The sequence below is a fragment of the Pelodiscus sinensis genome, chromosome 20 (assembly GCF_049634645.1).
Source record: "Pelodiscus sinensis isolate JC-2024 chromosome 20, ASM4963464v1, whole genome shotgun sequence".
In the NCBI taxonomy this organism is placed as follows: Eukaryota; Metazoa; Chordata; order Testudines; family Trionychidae; genus Pelodiscus; species Pelodiscus sinensis.
In genome coordinates, this window is record NC_134730.1 from 23,513,270 (window position 1) to 23,535,474 (window position 22,205).

General features: G+C 48.5%; 1 protein-coding gene across 3 annotated transcripts in view; it reads right to left on the reverse strand.

Moving 5' to 3' along the window:
* Nucleotides 1-22,205, reverse strand: part of LOC102463174 (cilia- and flagella-associated protein 337-like) — an 81,362-nt gene that overhangs the window by 13,877 nt on the left and 45,280 nt on the right. For all 3 annotated transcript variants that reach the window (XM_075903989.1, XM_075903990.1, XM_075903991.1), the window contains 2 exons: nt 18,252-18,469; nt 6,091-6,275 (listed from right to left, as the gene is read on the reverse strand). In XM_075903989.1, the coding sequence (XP_075760104.1) occupies nt 6,091-6,275; nt 18,252-18,469 (403 nt within the window). The remainder of the gene's footprint in view (nt 1-6,090; nt 6,276-18,251; nt 18,470-22,205) is intronic.

Consider the following 22,205-nt stretch of genomic DNA (forward strand, 5'->3'; position numbering starts at 1 on the left):
AGCACTTTCTAGAAATCAGACCCCTTTAAGGTATATCAAATAGGGCAGCCCAAAATGGAGGCAACCAGAATCACCCGTCACTTTAACGTCAACACTCCCTGTTGGAAAATGCCGTCAGCAGAAACAATGTCTCGGGTATTTGATCACAATAGAGCTGATTCCAGCCCCTTGACTCTGATCCGGCAACTGGTAGCTCTAGGCCGGAAAAGTAAAGTAAATCAATGGAGATCTTCAGGAATCCCCATTAAAAGAATCCGACCATCTGATGTCGATTGGGCTTGTTTAGTTTAGGAAAGAGAAGACTGAGAGGGGACATGATAGCGGTTTTCAGGTATCTAAAGGTGTGGAAAGGAGGAGGGAGAAAAATTGTTCTCCTTGGCCTCTGAGGATAGGACAAGAAGCAATGGACTTAAATTGCAGCAAGGAAGCTTTAGGTTGGACATTAGGAAAAACTTCCCAATAGTTAGGGTGGTTAAACACTGGAATAAGTTGCCTAGAGGGGGTTGTGGAATCTCCATCACTGGAGATATTTAAGAGCAGGTTAGACAGACACCTGTCAAGGTTGATCTAGACCAGCCACGGCCAACCTGAGGCTTGCAAGCCACATGCGGCTCTCTCTTCTCCAGGGTGCGACTCGCGAAGCCCACCCCCATGGCTCGTAAGCTGCCTCCACGCCCCTCCCCTCCTCTGGTGTGGCCATTAAAGATGTAGAATTAAAGATGGCATTGGCCAGTGGGAGCCTGATGTGGCCAAAAAACCTCTAAATGCATTTTCTTAAAGGGGCAGAACTTTTTTTTTTTTTTTTTGCTTGACAACTTTGCCCTGGCTCTTTGCGCTGGATCCACTGATTTCTTGGCTCTTTGCTTGGTCCTGTCATGAGGGCAGGGGACTGGACTCGATGACCTCTCGAGGTCCCTTCTCTGACTCTATGATTTGATCATGTGTGATAGATAATGTGTCAGCTTGACCTCCCACCCACAAATATCAGGAGTGAAAATGAAATGTGTGTTCATCTAAGGTGCAGCGTTCAGTGACAGACATGGCAGGACACTTCACAGTAATTAAAACATTCAGCAAATGGGGATAGACCAGCCAACACGGAAGTGGCACTGAGTTCACCATACATAGAGTGCAGGAGGTGCACCTGCTAAGCTGAAAGGCAATAATCTTACTGCCTTCCACTCCACAGTGCCTTCCAGCTATGGATCTGAAACAGCAAGACTACAAATTCTGCCCCCCTTGAGCTACTGGCTGGTCACATGCTTCAGCAATTCCGGGCTCAATGGGTGCATGTGCTTGGATTTGTTTAGCCTGGACACAGATTTCCTGCATTTTCCCTTCCACATTTGGAGCAGCTCATTAATTCAGTTTCCCTGGAAGGCGGGTTTTACACATGGGGACACTGAGGCACAGAGTGTCAGTCATGCAGGAAATCTATAGCAGAACCCTGGCATCCTGGCTCATATTTCCTCCCTAATGCCTATTGAAGAGTTTGCTCTAATGCAGTGGTTCTTAAAGTGTAGTCCGGGGACCACTACTGGTCCGTAACCATCCTGCAGGTGGGCTACGGGGTCGGACCCCCCGCAGTGGGGAGGTGGCACGGGTGCTCCAGCCCCACACTTCCCTCCCCCTGTGAGACTGAAGTGCCAGTTCTGGCTTCCTGCTGCAGGTGGGGGACAAGGCGGGAGCCCTGAGCCTTATAGGCCAGATTTGGCTTGTGGGAGGAGTAAGCGGCTCTGTGCGCTGCTGCTACCCTCCCCCGGATTGGGGGAACAGCAGTGCAGGAAACTGTTCATTTCCCCAGTGCTCCCATTGGCCAGAATTCTGGCCAATGGGAGCAGTGGGGGGATGATGCCTGGGAGCGACCAGGGGCGTGGAGCCAGGTAAGTGTTCTCCATCCCCCTCCCGCTGAGACCCTGCACCCCTGTCCTGCTCCTGTAGCCTCCCTCCCATCTAGACTCCCCCTTCCTGCACCCATTTTGTTATCATGGGTGGTTGGCTGATGGCTTGTGGAAAGGCTTGCATTGAGCAGGGTGGGCCACCGGCCAAAAAGTTTGAGACCCACCGATCTAAAGCACGTTGGTGCCAATGGAAAGAGTCTCTGATTCCTCCTTGTTCAAGCGACTTGTGGATTTAGATCTGAAAACATGCTTCCAGATACAAAGTATTGCTGTGCACGGTGAGCTCTCCACAGCAACAAGATGGCGGAGGTCACTGCCTTCCCAGACAGCTGCAATAGATTTTACATTTGACGAAAAGAGTCTGATACGCGAGCTTCCAAACAACACGCTGAACACAGTGCTTCTGTGTGTTTGAACACAGGCTTTGTGGTCAGCTCACTGATCGCTGGATGCAAGCTGCTCTGAACTTGGAAGGAAAAATGCAGGAGATCTGTGTCCAGGCTAAACAAATCCAAACGCATGCACGAAGAGTAACGGTAGTTCGGAATAGGAAGCCTAGTCCGAACTACCTAGTCCGTGCCGTGTGTAGCCGCGCGGCACGGAGTCCGCACTAGCGGACATTTAAAAATGGCGGTGCCCGGCGAGATGCAAATGAAGCCCGGGAAATTCAAATCCCAGGCTTCATTTGCAACTCCGGTTGCCTACATTACCTCCCTAGTTAGAACTAGGGTGGTAGTGTAGACATACCCTGAGTTTGATTTAGTGAGTCTTAAGTAGCTTATTTTGAAATAGCTCATTTCGAGTTTTGGTGCTGTCTACACAGCACTTATTTCAAAATAGAGCACTCTTCCTCTGATTTCCCTTACTCCTCATACAATGAGGTTACAGGAGTCGGTGAAAGAAGTTCTCCAGTTTGACAGTATTTTGACATGATGTCAGAATAACTGCCAGCTCTGTAGTCGTGGACTGTTATTTTGAAATAACACTAGTGATTTTGAAATAATGTTGCGGTGTAGACATAGCCTCAGTGGCCTAACTGTCACTAGATGGGACAGAAAACCACACCCAAAAGGTGTGTGTGTGTATGGGAGGGGGGTCACTTGCCTCATGCTAAACGTGTCCTGAAGTCCATCTTTCGTCTTCACTCAAATACGTGCTTAAATTTAAGAGAAGACTTTATTCCATTGAATTCAGTGGGTTTTAAACCGCTGGCTGAGCTGGGCCCATCATGCATCTGGCCCATTATGTAACACTGTGGAGAGAGGTGGGATTTCTCTTCTGAGCCCTATGGCAAACTGATCATGCAGATAGCAATAATGGTAATCCAATTATCTGGCCTTTTGAAAGGGCAGCCACAGTATTTGACTCTGCTCCAGAAACATGATGTTTCACAGTGAATATATTTCTGCTCATTTGAGAAGATCTGAAAGTGTTTCCATTGTGGGTGTTTGTTCAGTTGAATGTGTACTAGGGGTCACTTGGTGTACCCCCCCCTCCATGCCTTGGTTAGGAGTTTTTCAGGCCGGGGTGTTGATTTTCTCCTTAGTATGTTTTTTTGTAGGTACCCAAAGACCTTGGGGGTGCTGACAGGGAACATTTTATTAGTACGGATCACAGTAATGAATGTGTCTCTGTTTACTGCATGGCCACTAATAATTTACACAAATTCCTGGAACCCATATTGTGCAAAATGAATGGAAACCATGCAGCTGTACATTCCTTATGTGAAAAGGGCAGTCTGGTTCTGGTCTGTTTCTTAGCAATAAGTCAAATCTGTGCAATCTATGGAACAGCTTGGCAGCTGCGTAGAACGATCTGACTGTTAGAACCATTTGTTACTAAGTTACTCGGGGTCCTGCCCTGAAGTCCTGACTCCAGAAAAATCCTCCCTTCCCATATTTCCAATATTTGACCATTGGCATCTCTAGCTGTTTTACTCTGTGAAGACTCTAAGATCAGAGCCTTAGGAGTGATCAGATGCACTTCTGACTTGGAACACTGCAATTTTCTTTTACTCAGCTACTGCAGAACAATCAGTTCATTTTAAAGAGGAGGCAAATAAGCAGCAGTCTGGGATATGGCTGAAGTAATGAATTCAACTCTTCCTGGCCTAACTAGGTATATTTTTCCCTGGAAACTAATTAAAATACTTGAATAGCTATCTTCCATCACCTTTTGTGAAGCTTGATGACAAACAGTGAGTCACTCTATAGTGTAATTACATCAGTGTTAACTTATTTTAAAAGACACACAAGGAGACAGATCCTCCAGTTGGCCATTTTTGGCTGCACAGACGGCACAGAACCAGGGCTGGCTCGAGCCATTCCTGTGCCCCGGGCAGCGGGCGCGCGACGCATGCGTGGCTCCGCCCCCGGTGCACAGTGCATGCGTGGCCCCGCCTCCTGCCGTGCTGCGCACCTTACAGCTGCAATTGGGTGTGCGGCGTCTGATTGCAGCTCTAAGGGGTGCTGTGCGGCCCCCGGCCCTGGGTGTGTGGTGCCTGATCGCAGCTCTAAGGGGCGCCACGCCCCTTATAGCTGCCATCAGGCACCCCCCATAGGTTGGTGCCCCGGGCAGCTGCCCAGCTAGCCCCCGCCTTAATCCGGCCCTGCACAGAACTGCCAGGGATCTGACCTAGAGGGGCAGCGGGGGATTCCCAAGGTAAACAGCAGCAGCTCCCGAGGTGCAGGGAGTGCTGGACTGGCTAAGAGTGTAGCGCCATAGAAGGTGTCTGCAGTTATCTGGCTAGGTTGTAACAACACATGCTGTGGCGGGAATAGCGGCATGGTGGAAGGAGGGCCAAGAGTGGGGTGCGCTGTGTTCTAGCTGATACTCACTTATGTGTAACTCAGAGGCTCTGACACTCAGGCTACGTCTACACTGCAGAGTTTTTGCACAAAAACTCGCAGAGCGTCCACGCTACAAGCGTGTTTTTGCGCAAGAAAAAGTACAGTAGATCGTCAGAAGACAGAGCTGTTTGTGCAAGAGTTATTCCTCTTCCTATGCGGAATAAGCCTTTTTGCACAAGAGCTCTTGCGCAGAAAGGTATGTGTGGACAGACAACAGGGGTTTCTTGCGCAAGTAACCCCTATGAGAAAAAGCACAGGCGCTCTGATGGCCATTTCAGAATGGCCATCAGAGCTTTCTTGCGCAAGACCATCCATGCAGTGTGGATGCTCTCTTGTGCAAAGGCACATCTCTTGTGCAAAAGCACATGGCTGTGTGAACGGGCTCTTGCGCAAGAACTTTTTGTGGATGATCTCTTCCGCAAAAACTTCTTGCGCAAGAAGCTTTTTGCAGAAGAGATCTTCCGCAAAAACGTCTTGCGCAAGAGAGCATCCACACTGCAAAAGCCCATCGAAAAAGTGATGCGCTTTTGCAAAAGAGAGCATCCAGACTGCATGGACACTCTCTCGAAAGGAAACTCCGATTGCTATTTACAGAATGGTCACCAGGGCACCTGAGCTTTTTTCGATTGCCTCTTTTTGCGCAAAAAACCTCTGTTCCCCATCCACACACACCTTTTTGCTCAAGAGCTCTTGCACAAAAAGGAACTCTTCCTCGTAGAAAGAGGAATACCTTCACTGCAAAAACCCCTCTGTTCTTTCATTTTACTTGCACAAAAATGTGCTTGAGGTGTGGACGCGCTGTGAGTTTTTGTGCAAATACTCTGCTGTGTAGACCTAGCCTCAGTGTTCCCCATATCTAGATTTTTTCCATCTAGGTGCAGAATGTATTTTGTTATGTGCACTGAGGCATGTGTGAATGTGCACCACCAGGAGAAACACAAACCTAGCTGTGGGCGGTTTTCTAATCAGTTGGGCAGCACTGGAATCTCTCCGGAGTAGCCACACAAGTGCTCCACTTATAGAGAACACTGCTAGGGAGAGTGAAGTCTGTTCTATAGCCTTAGTTAATAGGCAGTTGGCTTTTAGCTCATGTGGCAGTCTCATGGCATTAGCCCCCTAAGGACGCAGGTTGAACCCCACCTGCTGACAGTCGGCATCACATAGGGCTTCTAACGAACCAGCATGTGTAAGGGTGGCCCCTGGCTGCTCCCAGGAATGGGGAAATTGTATTATAGCCATTTTCCCCTCCTGATCTGTCAGAATATGGTGTGAAGTTGAGGGCTAACTCTTGACTATGCTTCTGTTTCTTAAGGTGAGCCCCTTTGCTGGCAAACACTTACCCTGCAATTGCTCTTTCTCCTCCATTGTACTTTGCCCATTCATCTCCTGGTTTACCTTTTCTTCTGCCTCTCCGTCCCCATTTCTGACAAGCTCCCCTGCGCTGAATAGCAGCCCATCAGGATATGCTGGCTGCCTGGTGGGCGTTTGTTTCTTTCTGTTTTCTTTCCTTTCACTCCAGGGGTCCCTGATTAAAAAAGAAAGAAAAAAAGTTAAATAAAAAGAGGCAACTGCTCACGTGGGTTCAATATCTGTTAAGAGAAAATATTCAACCCAAGTGCGAATGGATCAGAGCCTTACCTACAAAGAAAGTGGTGAGCGCTTTTACAGGTGATGTTGGGACCAGGGACCTACTGTTGAGAATCTTGGATTGGGAAGGGGGTTGGATTACAACACTTAACTGGATGGCCATTTCTATCTATGATTTCTATAATTCATGCCACAGTGACAGATAGTCCTAGTAACCCTGTTTTCATAGAAGGAATAGATTGACTTAAGTGGTGCTAGATATCATAAAGCAGGGGTCTCCGACCTTTTTAAGCTTGAGATCACTTTTTGAATTTAAGCGCAATCCAAGATCTGCCTCAAATATAAATACCCTGGCCCCGCCTCCTTCCCGCCCCTTCTCCGAGGCCCCGCCCCTGCTCACTCCATCCTCCCTCTCTTGCCCATCCTCACTCGCTTTCATCAGGCTGGGGCAGAGGGTTGGGGTGCAGGCTCTGGTCTTGGATTAATGGATCTGGATGTGAGAGGGGCTCTGAGCTTCTATTGGGGCAGGCAGTAGGGATGTAGGAGGGGATTCTAGGTGCAGGGTCCGGGATGGCATTTGGATGCAGGAGTGCTTGGGGTGCATGAAGGGCTTCTTGACTGGGGTAGGAGTTTGGGATGTGGGCTCCAGCGGGGCACTGCTGGTGGCTCCTGGTTGGGGGTGCAGTGGGGCGAAGGCAGGCTCACCCCTCCCCAGCCCTGGAACACTCCCTAAAGCAGCCAGCAAACTCCATCCTAAGTCCGGTTGGGCCCTCTCTCTGCTCTATGGCGAAAGGATACAGATTGGGAGGGGGCACATTGACATCAGCACCCCTTCTCTCCCTCCCCTGCCCTGCCCAGCAAGCAGGATGCTCCCCAGGGGGTGGGGCAGCTCCAAGGCAAAGGGCAGGAGATGAGCAGCAGTGTGGGGAGGGGCAGCTGAAGTTCAGGCACTTGATAGACTCTTGGCCAAACCAGCCAGGATCACCTGTTAGAAGCTCCAGGATCTACCAGTAGATCTACTGGTTGGTGGCCACTGTCATAAAGAACATACAAATCTATCTAATGTGTTAGTCCACATGGGGATAAGCTATCTGGCCATATTGGCAAATTATAACGGAGGGTGAAAGAATCACCCCAACGGTGTTGATATTCTTTTGCCATCTCAGCCCAGGTCATTTCCCAGCCTGAAAAGTTCACACCTTGCATCTTTGAAAACCCAGCACACGTTGACAGAAACATTCGTCTTCACTGGACTGAAACTTTACCAAAACCAACGGGTTGGCTCAGAGATACTATTGTGCCGAGATCCATGACATTCCACCTCCCCCAAATCTGGAACAGTTCCAGGAAATCAAAACCAAATGTGAAAACCTCAAATGCTGTGAATTCCCCTGCTATTTACCATGGCCAGAAGGAGCCGAGTGGCTGGAGTAGGAGCACTATAGAAGTAGAAATTCAACAATGTAAGCTACAGAAGAGGTTAAAACAGTGATGGGCAGCCTAGCTAGTGAGTGGGCTGCATGAGCGGTTCTCCTTCATCTCAGTGGGCTGCAAGTTTGTCTCCCGGGAGAGGGCAGTTTTGCTAACTGCGCTTACGTACCTTGAATTTGCAGGGTGCGCCAATGGAACTGTGGCAGCGCTTTGATTGGATGCACAGGGAGCACATGGCTCTCACAGTCATAGAATCATAGGACTGGAAGGGACCTCAAGAGGTCATCGAGTCCAGCCCCCCGCCCTCAAGGCAGGACCAAGCTCCGTCTACACCATCCCTGACAGATGTCTATCTAACCTGTTCTTAAATATCTCCAGAGAGGGAGATTCCACCACCTCCCTTGGCAATTTATTCCAATATTTGACCACCCTGACAGTTAGGAATTTTTTCCTAATGTCCAATCTAAACCTCCCCTGCTGCACTTTAAGCCCGTTACTCCTTGTCCTGTCCTCAGAAACTAAGAGGAACAAATTTTCTCCTTCCTCCTTGTGACACCCTTTTAGATATTTGAAAACCACTATCATGTCCCCCCTTAATCTTCTTTTTTCCAACAGTCAATGTTGTGTACAATCAACACGCATTTCGCTTCACGTGCCCTGCTTTACAGGGAGGAAAAAACTACACAGATGGAAACCAGCAGAATCTGACAACCCTACCCATGGACAATGGTAAACCAAATGTCTCATTTTGTGGGATTTGCCCACAAAAGCTCATGATACCATATATATTTCTGTTAGTCTCTTAGGATAAGTCTGCACAGCAACATTATTTTGAAATAACTTAGTACATGTCTGCACAGCCAGCAGTTATTTCGAAATAATGTCGAAACACTGTCAAGCTGGAGGACTTCTTACTCTGACTCCTGTAACCCTCCTTGTACGTGGAGTAAGGGAAGTGGGAGGAAGGGTGCTCTGTTTCGAAATAAGTGCTGTGTAGATGCTCCCAATTTCCAAATAAGCTACGCAATTGACGTAGCTCAATTTGCGCAGCTTATTTCGAGCTAAGCCTGGCGGTGTAGACGCACCCTAAGGTGTCACAGGATTACTCGTTGTTTTGAACGTCTACTAAGAAAGTCTTTGTGAGAAAATAAGCTTAAACCAGGCTGTTCCTTCTATTTAATATTCATGTCTGTCCAAAGCTATTCGCAGGGAGGATATATTGTGACTAAAATAGATGACGGTGATGGACGGCTACTCATTTCTCCTCTGAAAAGGAAATTCCTTGGGTCAGATGCACCACAGTGGCATACGGAGGCAGAGCTCTACTGAAGGCCATTGAGTGGAGCCAGTTGATGTCAGCCTGAGAGTCCGGAAGTCATGTCAGGCTCATACGCTTTATCCATTCCCACAGCCCTGGAAGAATTCAGATCCTCCGTCTAACAGTTGTGTGCGGCAGACGAACTGACAATGTGAGGTGGTAAGGGCCAGCTTTAGGAATTGCAGGGCTCAATTCGAACTGTTTTGACGGGGCCCCAGCAGCCGGGACTTTTTTGTTCACAAAAAAGAAAAGAAAAAAACCCCACACAAAGAAACAAGTCACAGCCCCTTTAAATCTCCAGTCCCGCCTTCCAGACAAATCTGGGGCTGACTCCTGCTCCGGCAGCACACAGAATCCACCACGCTCCTCCTCTGGGGCCAACGCCCCCTTCGGCAGCATGCCCGGGATGTCAGCACGCCCAGCACACTTCCGGGTTTAGGGCGCAGGGCCCTTTTAGGTGTGGGGCCCGATTCAGGGGAATCCGGCAAATCGGCCTAAAGCTGGCTCTGGAGCTGGGCGAGACAAGCTGGCATAATGCTCCTGAGCCCAGCCCATTAGCGTGCTCCCTGGTTAAAGCAGTGAAATGGGAAGGAAGTGTGTGGCTTTTCCTTGGTACTTTGTGGTTTGACCATCTGCAGGGAACTGGAGTAGGCGAGGCTCTCTCGCTTCCCCTCCCCCTCTTCCACACCAGACCAACAGACAAGGGACAGTGAGAATCTCTATGGCTATAATAAATGACACTTCTATCGAGCTTGCCACTCTAGGGGCTCCCAGCAGGGGCAAACCTGCCGTTGGAAAACTGCATTCAGCGGTGGCACGTCAGTAACAGAAAGGACCACCAGACTGCTGGATGGGAGGGGCTGGTTTAGGGTGGAAGAGCTCGGCTTGGCAAGATTATCATCTACACAGATAGGACCTCTCTGGTCCGGCAGGAGCACGGATGTTGCCGGACTAGAGAGGGAGCGAGGGATGTCCGGAAATCCGGCAGCTAATGGCAGGGGCTGAGGCTGCTGGCAGAGCTGGGACAGGTGGCAGGGCCGGGCAGCATGGCCAGCAGCTATGGATGGAGCTAGCAGCGGGACTGGGGCCAGGGAGAACAGCTGGCAGAAGGGGCTGGAAGCGCAGCCAGGAGCAAGCCAGGGGAGCACAGCCAGTGGCTGGGGCTGGGGCAATAGGGCCAGGAGAGCAGCCAGGACTGGGCTGGAGCTGGGGCTGGCGGCAGGGCCATGAGCATAGTTGTGGCCTAGGCCAGGGTCAGGGACTGCACCCAGCCGATGGGACCCAGGCCAGGGCTGGGAGGGCAGCTGGGAGGGGAGCCCAGCATCCAGGAAGCTGGTAGCTTCCCTGGGAGAACCTGGAGACTGGCAGCAGGGCCCACGATTGACCTCCCTCGGTTCTGTAGACTCTCTCTCCCGGAGTGCCTGTAGCATCAGAGATGTGCAAAGCATGGAGAGGAGTGAAGGGAAGAAAAGGAACACTGACGCTATCGGCAGCGAGATTTATTAACTAGTGAAAGAGCCTCGCTGAACACGGCAGAAGCCTCGTCACTTAGAACTTGATGCGGACAGGCAATTTTAATCTAGGAAACAGCTTCACTGGACCCGTTAGAGGAATCTTGGCTCTCGAATTTCTGTGATTATTCTGGAGATCTTCGTCAGGGGGTTACAATCAGGGAAAACGTTTGCTATTTTTCTAGGGTCACCCATACCTTCCTTCCGGTCTCCCTCAACTTTTGCTGTGGCCTGAAATATACTCGTGCATGACCACAGAGAAATGTTTTCTGAATATGCTTTAGAGGGTGGGGAGGGAAAAATACATCCATGTCATTGCTAAGATGCAAAAGGCTAAAAAATAGAAGCTTGTGGTTTCTGAAGCCACTTGGCATTTCTGAGTAGGAGCTGATGAGGCTCTGGGTTTTTGTTATTATTTAGACACCCTTACATTTTGCAAGGCTATTTCTCATCCGTGTGGGTATGTGTGGGTAGTAAAGCAGAGGGAATTTGGGAGAAAAAAACCCCAAAAGTTAAAAATGGCCTAGTTATCAAGTTTAGAAAAGTGCTTATTGCATGTGCAACCACTTGTTTTGTTTTGTTTTTAAAAAGAGCTAAAATTTGCTGTTGATTTTGAGGATGTGGTAGACATGCAATACCAAAACACAATGAAGTATATACAGGAAAAGCAGGATCCTCTGGAGCCAAGATCCTGAAGAACACAGAGTATATGGTATGTTTCATATTTCACAATGCATTTCCTGATGTATGCCAGCTTGTGTCTAGAACTGTGTGAATGTTGGGAGTTTGGGTTTGTACAAGAGTCGGCCAAACCTTCTGGTGAGCTCAGTTTGGATTGTTTCAAAGTGGCTTAGATAAAGGTTCATGCAAACACTGCTCTCCGCTGAACATATTCAACTCAAGTATCAGAGGGGTAGCTGTGTTAGTCTGAATCTGCAAAAGTGGCGAGGAGTCCTCTGGCACCTTATAGATTAACTGAAGTGTTGGAGCATAAGCTTTCGTGGGCAAAGACCCACTTCGTCACATGCATGACATGACATGACATGCATCTGACGAAGTGGGTCTTTGCCCACGAAAGCTTATGCTCCAACACTTCAGTTAGTCTATAAGGTGCCACAGGACTCCTCGCCACATATTCAACTCACAAACTCTCAGAGGGTATGTCTACACTACCCCGCTAGTTTGAACTAGCGGGGTAATGTATGCATACCGCACTTGCTAATGAAGCCCGGGATTTGAATTTCCCGGGCTTCATTAGCATAAAGCCGGCTCCGCCATTTTTAAAAGCCGGCTTGTTCGAACCCCGTGCCGCGCGGCTACACGCGGCACGGGCTAGATAGTTCGAACTACGTAGCCATTCCGATCTATCTGTACACCTCGTTCCACGAGGCGTACAGATAGTTCGGAATAACTACGTAGTTCGAACTATCTAGCCCGTGCCGCGTGTAGCCGCGCGGCACGGGGTTCAAACAAGCCGGCTTTTAAAAATGGCGGAGCTGGCTTTATGCTAATGAAGCCCGGGAAATTCAAATCCCGGGCTTCATTAGCAAATGCGGTATGCATACATTACCCCGCTAGTTCGAACTAGCGGGGTAGTGTAGACATACCCAGAGAGAACAGCGTTGATCCCGTATGCTGTGCTCTCTCGGTCATCACGTAAGTTTCAGTAGCTATTGAACCAGGTTCAATTCTTGTGGGTGTCTAGCAGGTCTACTCACCTGGGAGAGGTAGAAAAGGGGGCAACTTCCCCAGGGACCGGTGATGCTAAAAGACTTGGGCTCTGGTTGCCGCTACCAATGCTACCTCAGCAGCTGCAGGAGACCTTGGCTCTTTAAATTGCCGTCTGAGCGCTGCCATGGACTGTGAGGGCTTCCTCTGGGCGGCACTGAGAGCTGGCTGACCCAACCCTGCTCCTTCTGGCTGGGCTCTGCCTCCCCCAGGAACATAGAGCGGGGCCCTCTCCCACCTTGCCCAAGGGCCTGGCGAGTCTTTTGGCCTTGCTGGTGTCTAGTTATAATTCAAACCTGCAGGTTTGAAAAGAAGCCTTTCCACTAGCACCAAGGGATAAGAGGCTTTTGACGTCTCTGTCTGTGTCCCTGTTAGTGCCCAGCATTCTCCTAATTTGTCCTAAATTGCTGTGAATCTTATTCTTCCTGATTCAGGTATTGATTCAATGTCGGTCCAGCAAATCAAGAGTTATTTCACTTCTTTCTGTTTCTTTCTTCCTTCCAGCATTGGACAATTAAACGCGAAGGGTGTGTCTACACTACAGAGGAAGCTCAAAGCTGCTGCTGTCAGTCTTCCAGGGTTTGAATTAGTGGGTCTAGTTAAGACAGCTAATTTGAACTGAGAGGGGTGCTCCGGTGGATGCCGGTAACCCTGTTTCCACGAGGAGTAAGGGAAGTAGAAGGGAGAGTGTTCTCCCTTTGACTTCCTGCAGTGTGGACAGCGCCAAAAGCTGAGTTAAGATACTTCGACTTCATCTACGCAGTTAATATGGCTGAAGTTGCACATCTTAATTTGACTTTGACCCATAGTGTAGACTTACCCTAACTTCTTGAATGGCAACAGTCAATGAATGGATCAAGTTGTGAACTCAATTACCCTAATGTGTAAATCCAGAGTGACTCTGCTAATTTCAGTAGGCTCACTCTGGATGTATACGGGTGTCACTAAGAGCAGCATTTGGGCCATAGTTTTGATGGCATAGATAAACTTAAACCCTGTCACTCCCTCTGATTTTGTTAGAGAAATAACTGTGCTTCATTCTGTCACTAGCCATGCTGTGTAACAGCTTCCTCGGGCAGAGATTTCTATCATTGCTGGGGCTTGAACTGAGATGTTGGGAAAATCTTTCTTGATCAGACATGACACAGTTGTAAAAGATGCACATTCTGTACTTGCCAAATTCAAATACCTCTTGACTGTTGACTCACAGGTATTCTCCGATCTGAATCTCCAAAACCACACAAAAACATTACAATTTCCTTTTTCCTAGTCCTGAAGTACATGCTGATTTTTCTAATAAGTGCATCCCATTTGATATGCTCTTTATCCATTGCTCCTTTCAATGGAAGAAAAAGGACTTTTAAATTTCCCATTAACCATCTTTGTTAAGCCAATGCTTCTGTAAAACCTTAATATTGCTAGTTTTCCTCTTGGGTTAATTCATATTGGATTAGTCACCTGGAAAGCTCGTGGATGTTTATAAGGTTCTTACAATAGAAAATTAGGGTTGGAAGAGAACTCAGGAGGTCATCTCGTCCAACTCCCTGCTCAAAGCAGGACTGACCCAAACTAAACCATCTCAGCCAGGGCTTTGTCAAGCTGGAACTTAAAAACCTCTAGGAATGGAGATTCCACACTGCCTTAGGGAACCCATCTCAGTGCTTCACCACCCTCCTAGGGAAATAGTTTTTCCTAATATCCAACCTAGACCTCCCCACTGTAACTTGAGACCATTGCTCCTCATTCTGTCATCTGCCACCGGTGAGAACAGCCTCTCTCCATCCTCTTTGGAACCCCCCTTCACATTGTTAAAGGCCACTATCAAATCCCCCCTCACTCTTCTCTTCTGTAGACTAAAGAAGCCCAAATCCCTCAGCCCCTCCTCATAAGTCATGTGCTCCAGCCTCTGCTGGACTCTCTCTAATTTGTCCACATCCTGTCTGTAGTGGGAGGCCCCAAACAGGACACAATACAGTACTCCAGATGTGGCCTCCCCAGTGCTGAATAGAGGGGAATAATCACTTCCCTAGATCTGCTGGCATTGCTCCTAATGATGTAGTCTAATGTGCCATTGGCTACAAGGACACAGTGTTGACTCCTATCCAGCTTCTCATTTACTGTAAGCCCCAGGTCCTTTTCTGCACAATTGCTGACTACCCAGTTGGTCCCCTTCCTGTAGCTGTACATGGGATTCTCCTGTCTTAAGTGTAGGACTCTGCACTTGTCCTTGTTAAACCTCATCAGATTTCTTTTGGCTCAATCTTCCAGTTTGCCTTATCCTCTTATGTGGACCAGCTACTAGAAGGCAACAGAGACATGCAAGTAAGATGACTGTCTTCCAAAAATGATAATATCTGTAGAATAATTGGCATTCCTGGTAACAACTAGACACAGATCTTTATTTACTTTCTTGCTGTGAGTGGGAATTAATTTTGTTTGGCTATGAAAGAATTAATCCAAATCTTTTCACAGGGTAGGTTTGTCCAAAGCTTTGTTGGTATCATTTACTTTTCCTTTGTGAACACAATACTTTTTTTCTGGGTGAAACCACTAAATTCGTGGAAAGAAACTGGCAGCACATCATAGAATAGGCCTGACTTCAGTGAACATTGTTGATTTGAGTCCTCTGCTATTTTTATGGACTGGAGAGAGATGGAAAAATCTAGCACATTACAAAACACTGTTTATAACTTTGGCTATTAAGAAAAGCTGGAAAGCATCTGATAACCTTTTCAGAGCTCCATCTGCTTCAAATGGACAGTGTTTATTTTCTTTGCCTCTGGTTCTAGTTCAGTGTGATCAGTTGACAAATCTTCAGTGACTTGGATTAGGAGCACATGTGAAAGGTTTCTCTGGTCTGTTGCTTAAAATATTTACTTTTATTACTTCTTTGTGCATTTTCCCCAGTAGCTGCTTTACTGAATGTACCCTGAAGAAGGACTAGATTTATACAGCATCTGCCTCATTGTTGGAGAAGATTTGGAATGTAGATTATTCCAGGAATCAGTGAAAGCAATACTATAGGGCGCCACAGTTTCTAGGGCGAGGCCAGCAGTGTATATGTAGGTGAAACAGAAATTACTGGAGTCGCTAGCTATGGGAATATAGGAATTCCAGAGAAAACTTTACATCAAATTACAAACCAGTAAAGCTTCAGAATGACACCTTTTTCCTGGATTCAAGTGTCTTTCAGCTAGTGGGTAGCCCTTGACCGTGTCTATGCTATGCTTCTTTGGCAAACATTCCCCTTGGCAGAAAACGCCCGCAGCCACTGGTGTTTTTAATGCAGTGTCATTTTGACATACTCGGAGAGCAAGGTTAGCATACACATGGCTAAAAATACCACCTTGCCAGTGCTTCCCCTGCATTTACTGCTAGTAACTGCTGGAACAGCACTGCTTTGAGCAACACTTGGAAATTTTTGCCCCCCCCCTCCAAACCCTTTTGCTGTGTCTACATTGGCAAGATTTTGTGCAAAAGCAGTTGCGTTTGCGCAAAAACATGCTGCCTGTCTACACTGGCGGGAAGTTCTTGCGCAAGAACACTGACATTCTAATGTGTGAAATCAGTGCTTCTTGTGCAAGAACTATGATGCTCCAGCTCAGGAATAAGCCCTCTTGTGCAACTGTTCTTGCACAAGATGCCAGTGTAGACAGGCAACATGAATTTCTTGCAGAAGAAAGCCCAATAGCTAAAATGGCCATCGGAGCTTTCTTGCGCAAGAGAGCATCTACACTGGCACGGATGCTTTTGCGCAAAAGCACATCCCTTGCGCAAAAGCACATGCCAGTGTAGACGCTCTCTTGCGCAAATACTTTAACGCAAAAACGCTTGCGTTAAAAGTATTTGCGCAAAATCTTGCCAATGTAGACGTAGCCTTTGAGTAGGCGGCTCTTGAGCACCATCAGCAGTAGAAGAGTAAAGGGTGTCAGGGGAGACTGCTTTCAAGAGGACAAGTGTTGCCAATGCTCATGACTGAATTCACGAATTTTGTTTCCCTCTAAAGCACCAGCTGCCGGAGTCCCGCGATAAATAACAATCACAGCTTTTTCTAGTCCTCGTGGTTTAGGAGAAAAGGTTGAAAAAGTGAACCGTTAAAGGTGCCAGTACAAAAAGACAAATGGAAAGAACACTGCATGTATCATTTTAATACTCGCATGGGGTTGTGTGTCAAGCTTATGATTAGGAGGGGGGTTTTTTTGGGGGGGAGGGAGGGCTTTTCATGACTTTTCAATGCTTGGAGAGAATTAGAACCACAACATCTGATTTTAGTGAGGGTGACATGAACTTAGCTGAGTTTAACTGACACTGTGGGATCAAGCTGATGAAAGAGGATTTTCTTACCCACCCTGCTGGAGTTCTCTTCAGCAGCCCATCACATCTGCAGAGCTGCCTCTCGCTTACTGATCAGCACCTAAGGAGCTTGTGTAAACAGGCGATTTTCTGTATTCATCTTTACATAGCTTTCCCACTCCTCGGATATGGCTAAATCTGAGAACCCTAAAGGTTAGGCAGGCATGTTAACGCCTTTGATACTTAGGCTAACTTACAAAACTATTGGTAACTCCCTCTCCTACTGGACACTCCTAGTTGTCACCTCCCACCCCACACTGGAACCCACACGGAGTATCATTAAACAATTACAATCCATGCCCTGCGGGGATCCCAACCTGAAAGAAGTATTTCCTGTACCACCACTCTGGACAGGGACATCCTGGGGTGAGGGGCACCCCCCCCCCACCACAGGCTTCACCCTGCCTCTGCTCTGCCCTACCTCACTCCACTCCTTCCTCCAAGCCCTGCCCCTATTCCACCCCACCTCTTCCTGCCTCCCTGCCCCCACTGCACTCCTTCCCTCAAGCCCCCACCCCAGGTGATGCAAGCCAGGGGATTAATGATGGGCCATGCTGTGGGGCAGGGGGAGACTGCCCCCCGACAGTGGAGGGAGCTGGAGCTTCCCTCTGCTCTGCTTCACTGAGGTGACGGGAAGCGGAGTGCCCTAGTCCCAGCTCACTCCCCAAAGCAGGGCTCGGGGAGGGGGGCTTTTTACAGTGCAGGGTGGGGGAGCAGGACAGGGTGGGGGTAAATTTCCATTGGCCATGGGGAAGGGGAGGAGGGAAGGTTGTCACACACGTGAGGTTGGCATGCACTTGAGGGGTGCCTTTTACTATGGATGGTGGGGGAGCAAGGCAGGGTGGGGATGGGGGTTATTTCCCATTGGCCACAGGGGCAGGGGAGGTTGGCACACGTAGTGGCTGGGGGGAGGGGTTTGGCATACAGCAGCCACAGACAGAGGGGTTGGCACACGTAGCAGCCACGGGGGGGGGGAGGGTTGGTGCGTGTAGTGGCCACAGAGAGGGATGGTTGGTGCGCGTGGCGGCCATGGGGGGGGAGGGTTGGCGTGCATAGCAAGCAGGGGACACAGCCCCCAGTATAATTGAATCTTGCACCAGGCCAGTGGTTACTGGCCAACAGTGATGAGGAAGGGAGAAGAGTTTATCATTTCTCATCGGTGATACGGGAAAGGTGCCAGAGAGAAGACCCCAGAGATGAGAGGTCTCATGTGCCTAAAGAGGATGAGCAAAAAGTCTAGTGACGTGCACTGTTGTCTTTTCCTACCTGCCCAAACTCACCTCAGATCCCTTAAAGGGAAGCCTGCCAGCCAGATCTGCCCAGCTGACAAATCAGCCCCAGTACCATGACAGTTGGTATTGTGCCGGGTAGCCCAGACTAACTGAGTTCTCCACACAAATCCCCGGCCAGCCTTGTTTTCAAGCTGCCCACATCAGTGTCTATTTGTCTTTCTTGTAGGTAAGCGCGAGCATGACAACGAGTTGCCCTGGGGGCAGAGGAGAGGTAAACATGTTCTCAGAAATTTATCACAGAAGGAGCCTTAGAAGTGATCCCTCTTGGGCAGGAAACTTACTTGGGGTGGGCGAATGTGGATGGAGTTTTCAAGTCCCATCTCTTTTCCTGCCCAAAGGTTCCCACAAATTTCCCCTCAGGCGTCCACAGTCTGGCGCTTCTGTCTGAGGAGCTGCTGAGGAGGAATGAATCCGAACCGAACATGAAGTGTTCGACGCTCACCACACTGCTGGTATGGCCTCTCCAGCTATACAGTAACGGAGGCTTCTTCAGGCAGCCCTGGACAATGGCAGACACAAGAGAAAATACGTGAGGTGGCTGGCCACTAATTAAAACCTTAAAAAAAATCCCAACATTTAACGAAGACTCCATGCTGCATGAATGGAACCTAGATTGACCCAGTCCAATGAGGCATGAGGTAAGAAGTGGGGTTATTTCTGTGAGGGATGCATTTGATTGGGTCTAGGGGAGCTGGCAGACAAAAGTAAAAGAAGGGGCAGATCCACAGATAGAAGGGGCGGGGCTGGGCAGCCAGTTTTCAGCATCACGCAGAGCACACCACATGCTCTTCAAGCCCCCCAGCCAGTCTTGAGAGCTTCCCAGAGTGCTCTCCATGGTGCTCCAGTAGCAATTTAAAGGGCCTGGGTCTCTAGCTGCTGCCACTCCTGCAGAACTGGAGGTGGTGAACGGGAGCCCCAAGCCCCTATGAATTGCTGAGCCCCGGGGCAATCTCCCCTTTGCCTCCCCCGCCATGTCGGTGGGCCTGGCTGGGTCGGAGCTAACCTCAGATAAAGGGGAGAAATTATATAACAGATTTTTTTTCTGTATTTTATCATCCTAAGACCATCAGTGCAAAACCACTGTATTAATTCCTAATTACCCCAAAGAGATTTAGGCTGTGACCTTGTGTCTGATATCCTTGGCATGGATCAGTGAAACATTTCACCCCTGATCTCCTCAGTTAATGATAAAAGGAAGTCAGGAAAAAGTGAATGCACCTTGTAGCTAATATGATTTCCAGAGCAGTGCCTGTCACGGAGCACCAGTCCCTGAATCCGAAATGAAGTTCCTCATTATCTTTAATAATGGAGAATAATGAAACCAATCTCTGGTCCTTACTCAGGCGAGACAGCCTTGGGCTTAATTGGGATGTGTGAGGGAGAGAAGGGGGAAACTAAAAAGTGAACACATGGATAATAGCCCCACTGGGACATTTACATAGTGAACCTAAAATAACTTGTGATTTCATTATGGTAACCCTCCATCTGCCCTTTCCACCTTTCTCCTCTCTGCTGTTTGACTTCACTTATGGGATCAGGAATGGAGTCTGATGTGTTTGGTAAAGCACCCAGCATGCTGTATACACTGTGGGTACTGTACAAATCATCCTATTGTACAATGTGACCAATTCCTGACCTACGCTAGCTGCGGTGTTAGTAAGATACAAAGGCTACGTCTACACTGGCAGCTTCTTGCACAAGAACTCTTTTGCGGAAGAGTTCTTGTGCAAAAACTTTTCCACAAGAGAGCATCTACACTGCCATGTGCTTTTGTGCAAGAGCATCCATGGCAGTGTAGACGCTCTCTTCCTCAAGAAAGCTCTGATGGCCATTTTAACCATAGGGGCTTCTTGCGCAAGAAATTCATGTTGCCTGTCTACACTGCCCTCTTCTGGAAGAGCTCTTGCGCAAGAGGGCTTATTCCTCATGGGGAGAGGAATAACTCTTCCAGAAGAAGCCCTGTTTTACAACGCTCTACTGTAAATTTATTTCTGGAAGAATGCTCGTGCAGTGTAGACAGCCGGCATGTTTTTGCAGAAGAACGGCTTTTCTTCTGCAAGAAGCTGCCAGTGTAGACGTAGCACTCTCAATCACTTGTTTACTTAGCACAGAGGTGGCCAATAATTTTCACAGAGAGGCCACTAAATGAATTTTGGTAGGTAGTCACGGGCTGGTTCCACTCCCCGAAGGGCTGGTTCCAGCCCCCAGAAGGGGTGGAAGAGGTGGGGCTGGGGACTAGCCTCCCCAAAGTGTTGCCTGGGGCCAGAGGCTTTGAATTAAAAACACAGTAAAGGGCTTGTGACTCCTGGTTCCGACACTACCATGTTGCCTGGCAGCCGCCCAGGGTTACTGTGGCTATTTAAAGGGCTTGCAGCTCTGGCCAGGGCAGCATTACAACCGCTAGCCATAAGTCATTTAAATAGGATCCTGCTGCCTGAACCACCGCCAGGAAATTCGGTGGCATGGGCAGCAGGCTATAAATGTAAAGCAGCCAGATGTAGTCCATGGGCCGGATCAAAGTGTTAGGTGGGCCAGATCTGGCCCCCGGGCTGCATCTTGCTCGTCACTGATTTAGCAGGTTGAATTGTATCACTTGCTTTTTGCGTGCGCGGCGTCTATAAGTCCCGGCATCGGAGATTTGGAAGGGAAGCAACTCTAGTGCTCAGCTCGTGGTATTAGTGGAGTCCGAAAGAAAGGAGCACAGTAAAGGCCGAGTTGAACTAATTTTATTTTTTGCGGGCTATATGGGCTCGTGGCTCTCCGATTTTCTCCATCAAGGTGGGTTTTTTCAAATTATGGTGTTCATTGAAGGAAATAAACAGAGTGAACATAGCAGACATATTTGGGAGAGATGCTTGAAAGTCAAATTTAGCATGGCGAAGCTGAAATTGATCATGGCCAAAGTTCATGCTTACAAAATAAAAAATCATGGAAACCCCAAAAGCTCCTGGTCAGGAAGAATGATCCAGGGGTTAGACCATTAGCTTGGGAGACACTGGACCAATGTGCTGCTTTACCAAGGCCTTTGGACAAGTCTTTCTGTGCCTTAGTTTCTCCTCTTTGAAATGGTACTCTGGTAAAATGGGATCCATATGGCATAGATGTACTGAGCTTTCCTCACCAATCCTTTTGGCCAGTGCAACAGATCTCATCCATGTTCACATGCAAACAGAAAGAAGCCTCTGTATCTACAATTCTGCATCACTAGACAACAGAACGGTCAAGTTAATCGGAGCAGAACAGCAACCCCGGAGTCCTAATGACTTGATATGTGAGGGCTAGAATAGGAATGAGTTTCTAATGTGATTCACAGCTGATAAAGGGCTAGAAGTCCACTGAGAGGACGATGGCTCGGAACCACATGAGGAAACGTTTTCATGGAGTCCGAGGCCAGAGGGAAGTGATGTGATCATCTAGTCCCGAGTTTTTCAAACTTGGGTTGCGGTGCCTCCAGGGTAAGCCACTGGCTTGTCCACGCTGCTTTGTTTACTTAATGTGTCCATCACCAGGATGCCTTGCAGCTCCCATTGGTGGCGCTTTGCCGTTTCCAGTCAAGGGGAGCCGCTCTGTGGCTTCGGACTAGTTAAATAAACAAAATGGCCTGGCCCTGCCGTTGGCTTATCCTGGTGGCCCCATGACCCAAGTTTGAAAAATACTGATCTAGTCTGATCTGCAGTACAACACAGTTCCAGAGAGTTTCCTCAGAGTAACTTCTAAAGGTGATCACTCAGGAAAAACACCTAATTTAAAAATGGTCAATGAGGAGACTCCACCTACTACGACCCTTCGTAAATTGTGAATTACTCTCACCACTACTGAAGTGCTCTGCTCTCAGAACAGGGCTGGAGCAATAGTTCTTACCAAGTTTTGTGGGTGATGGTTAGATGGTCCACAGCCTCGCTGGGCACAGTCGGATTGATAAACAACAAGGTGGTAACTATAACTCAACCCTTTCCATGAAGCTCCTAGCAACAGCTGACTGCACTTTGTAGTCTGGTCTAGTGTCTTCAAACCAATGGATCATTCTCAGGTAACAGAAGCTGCTGTTGGTCGACACTGAAACTTCTGGAACTTTCCTTCCAGACCTCTGTGAGGTCACCAACTCCCTGCCAAACGTCTCTTATTCAGACAGCATGGCACAAAAACGGATCCTGACCTGTGGGAGGGGCCTAACCACATGAAATGGGGGTGGTGGTGGTCCGATGGGCCGGGCATGTGTGTGCATGCAAGTGTAA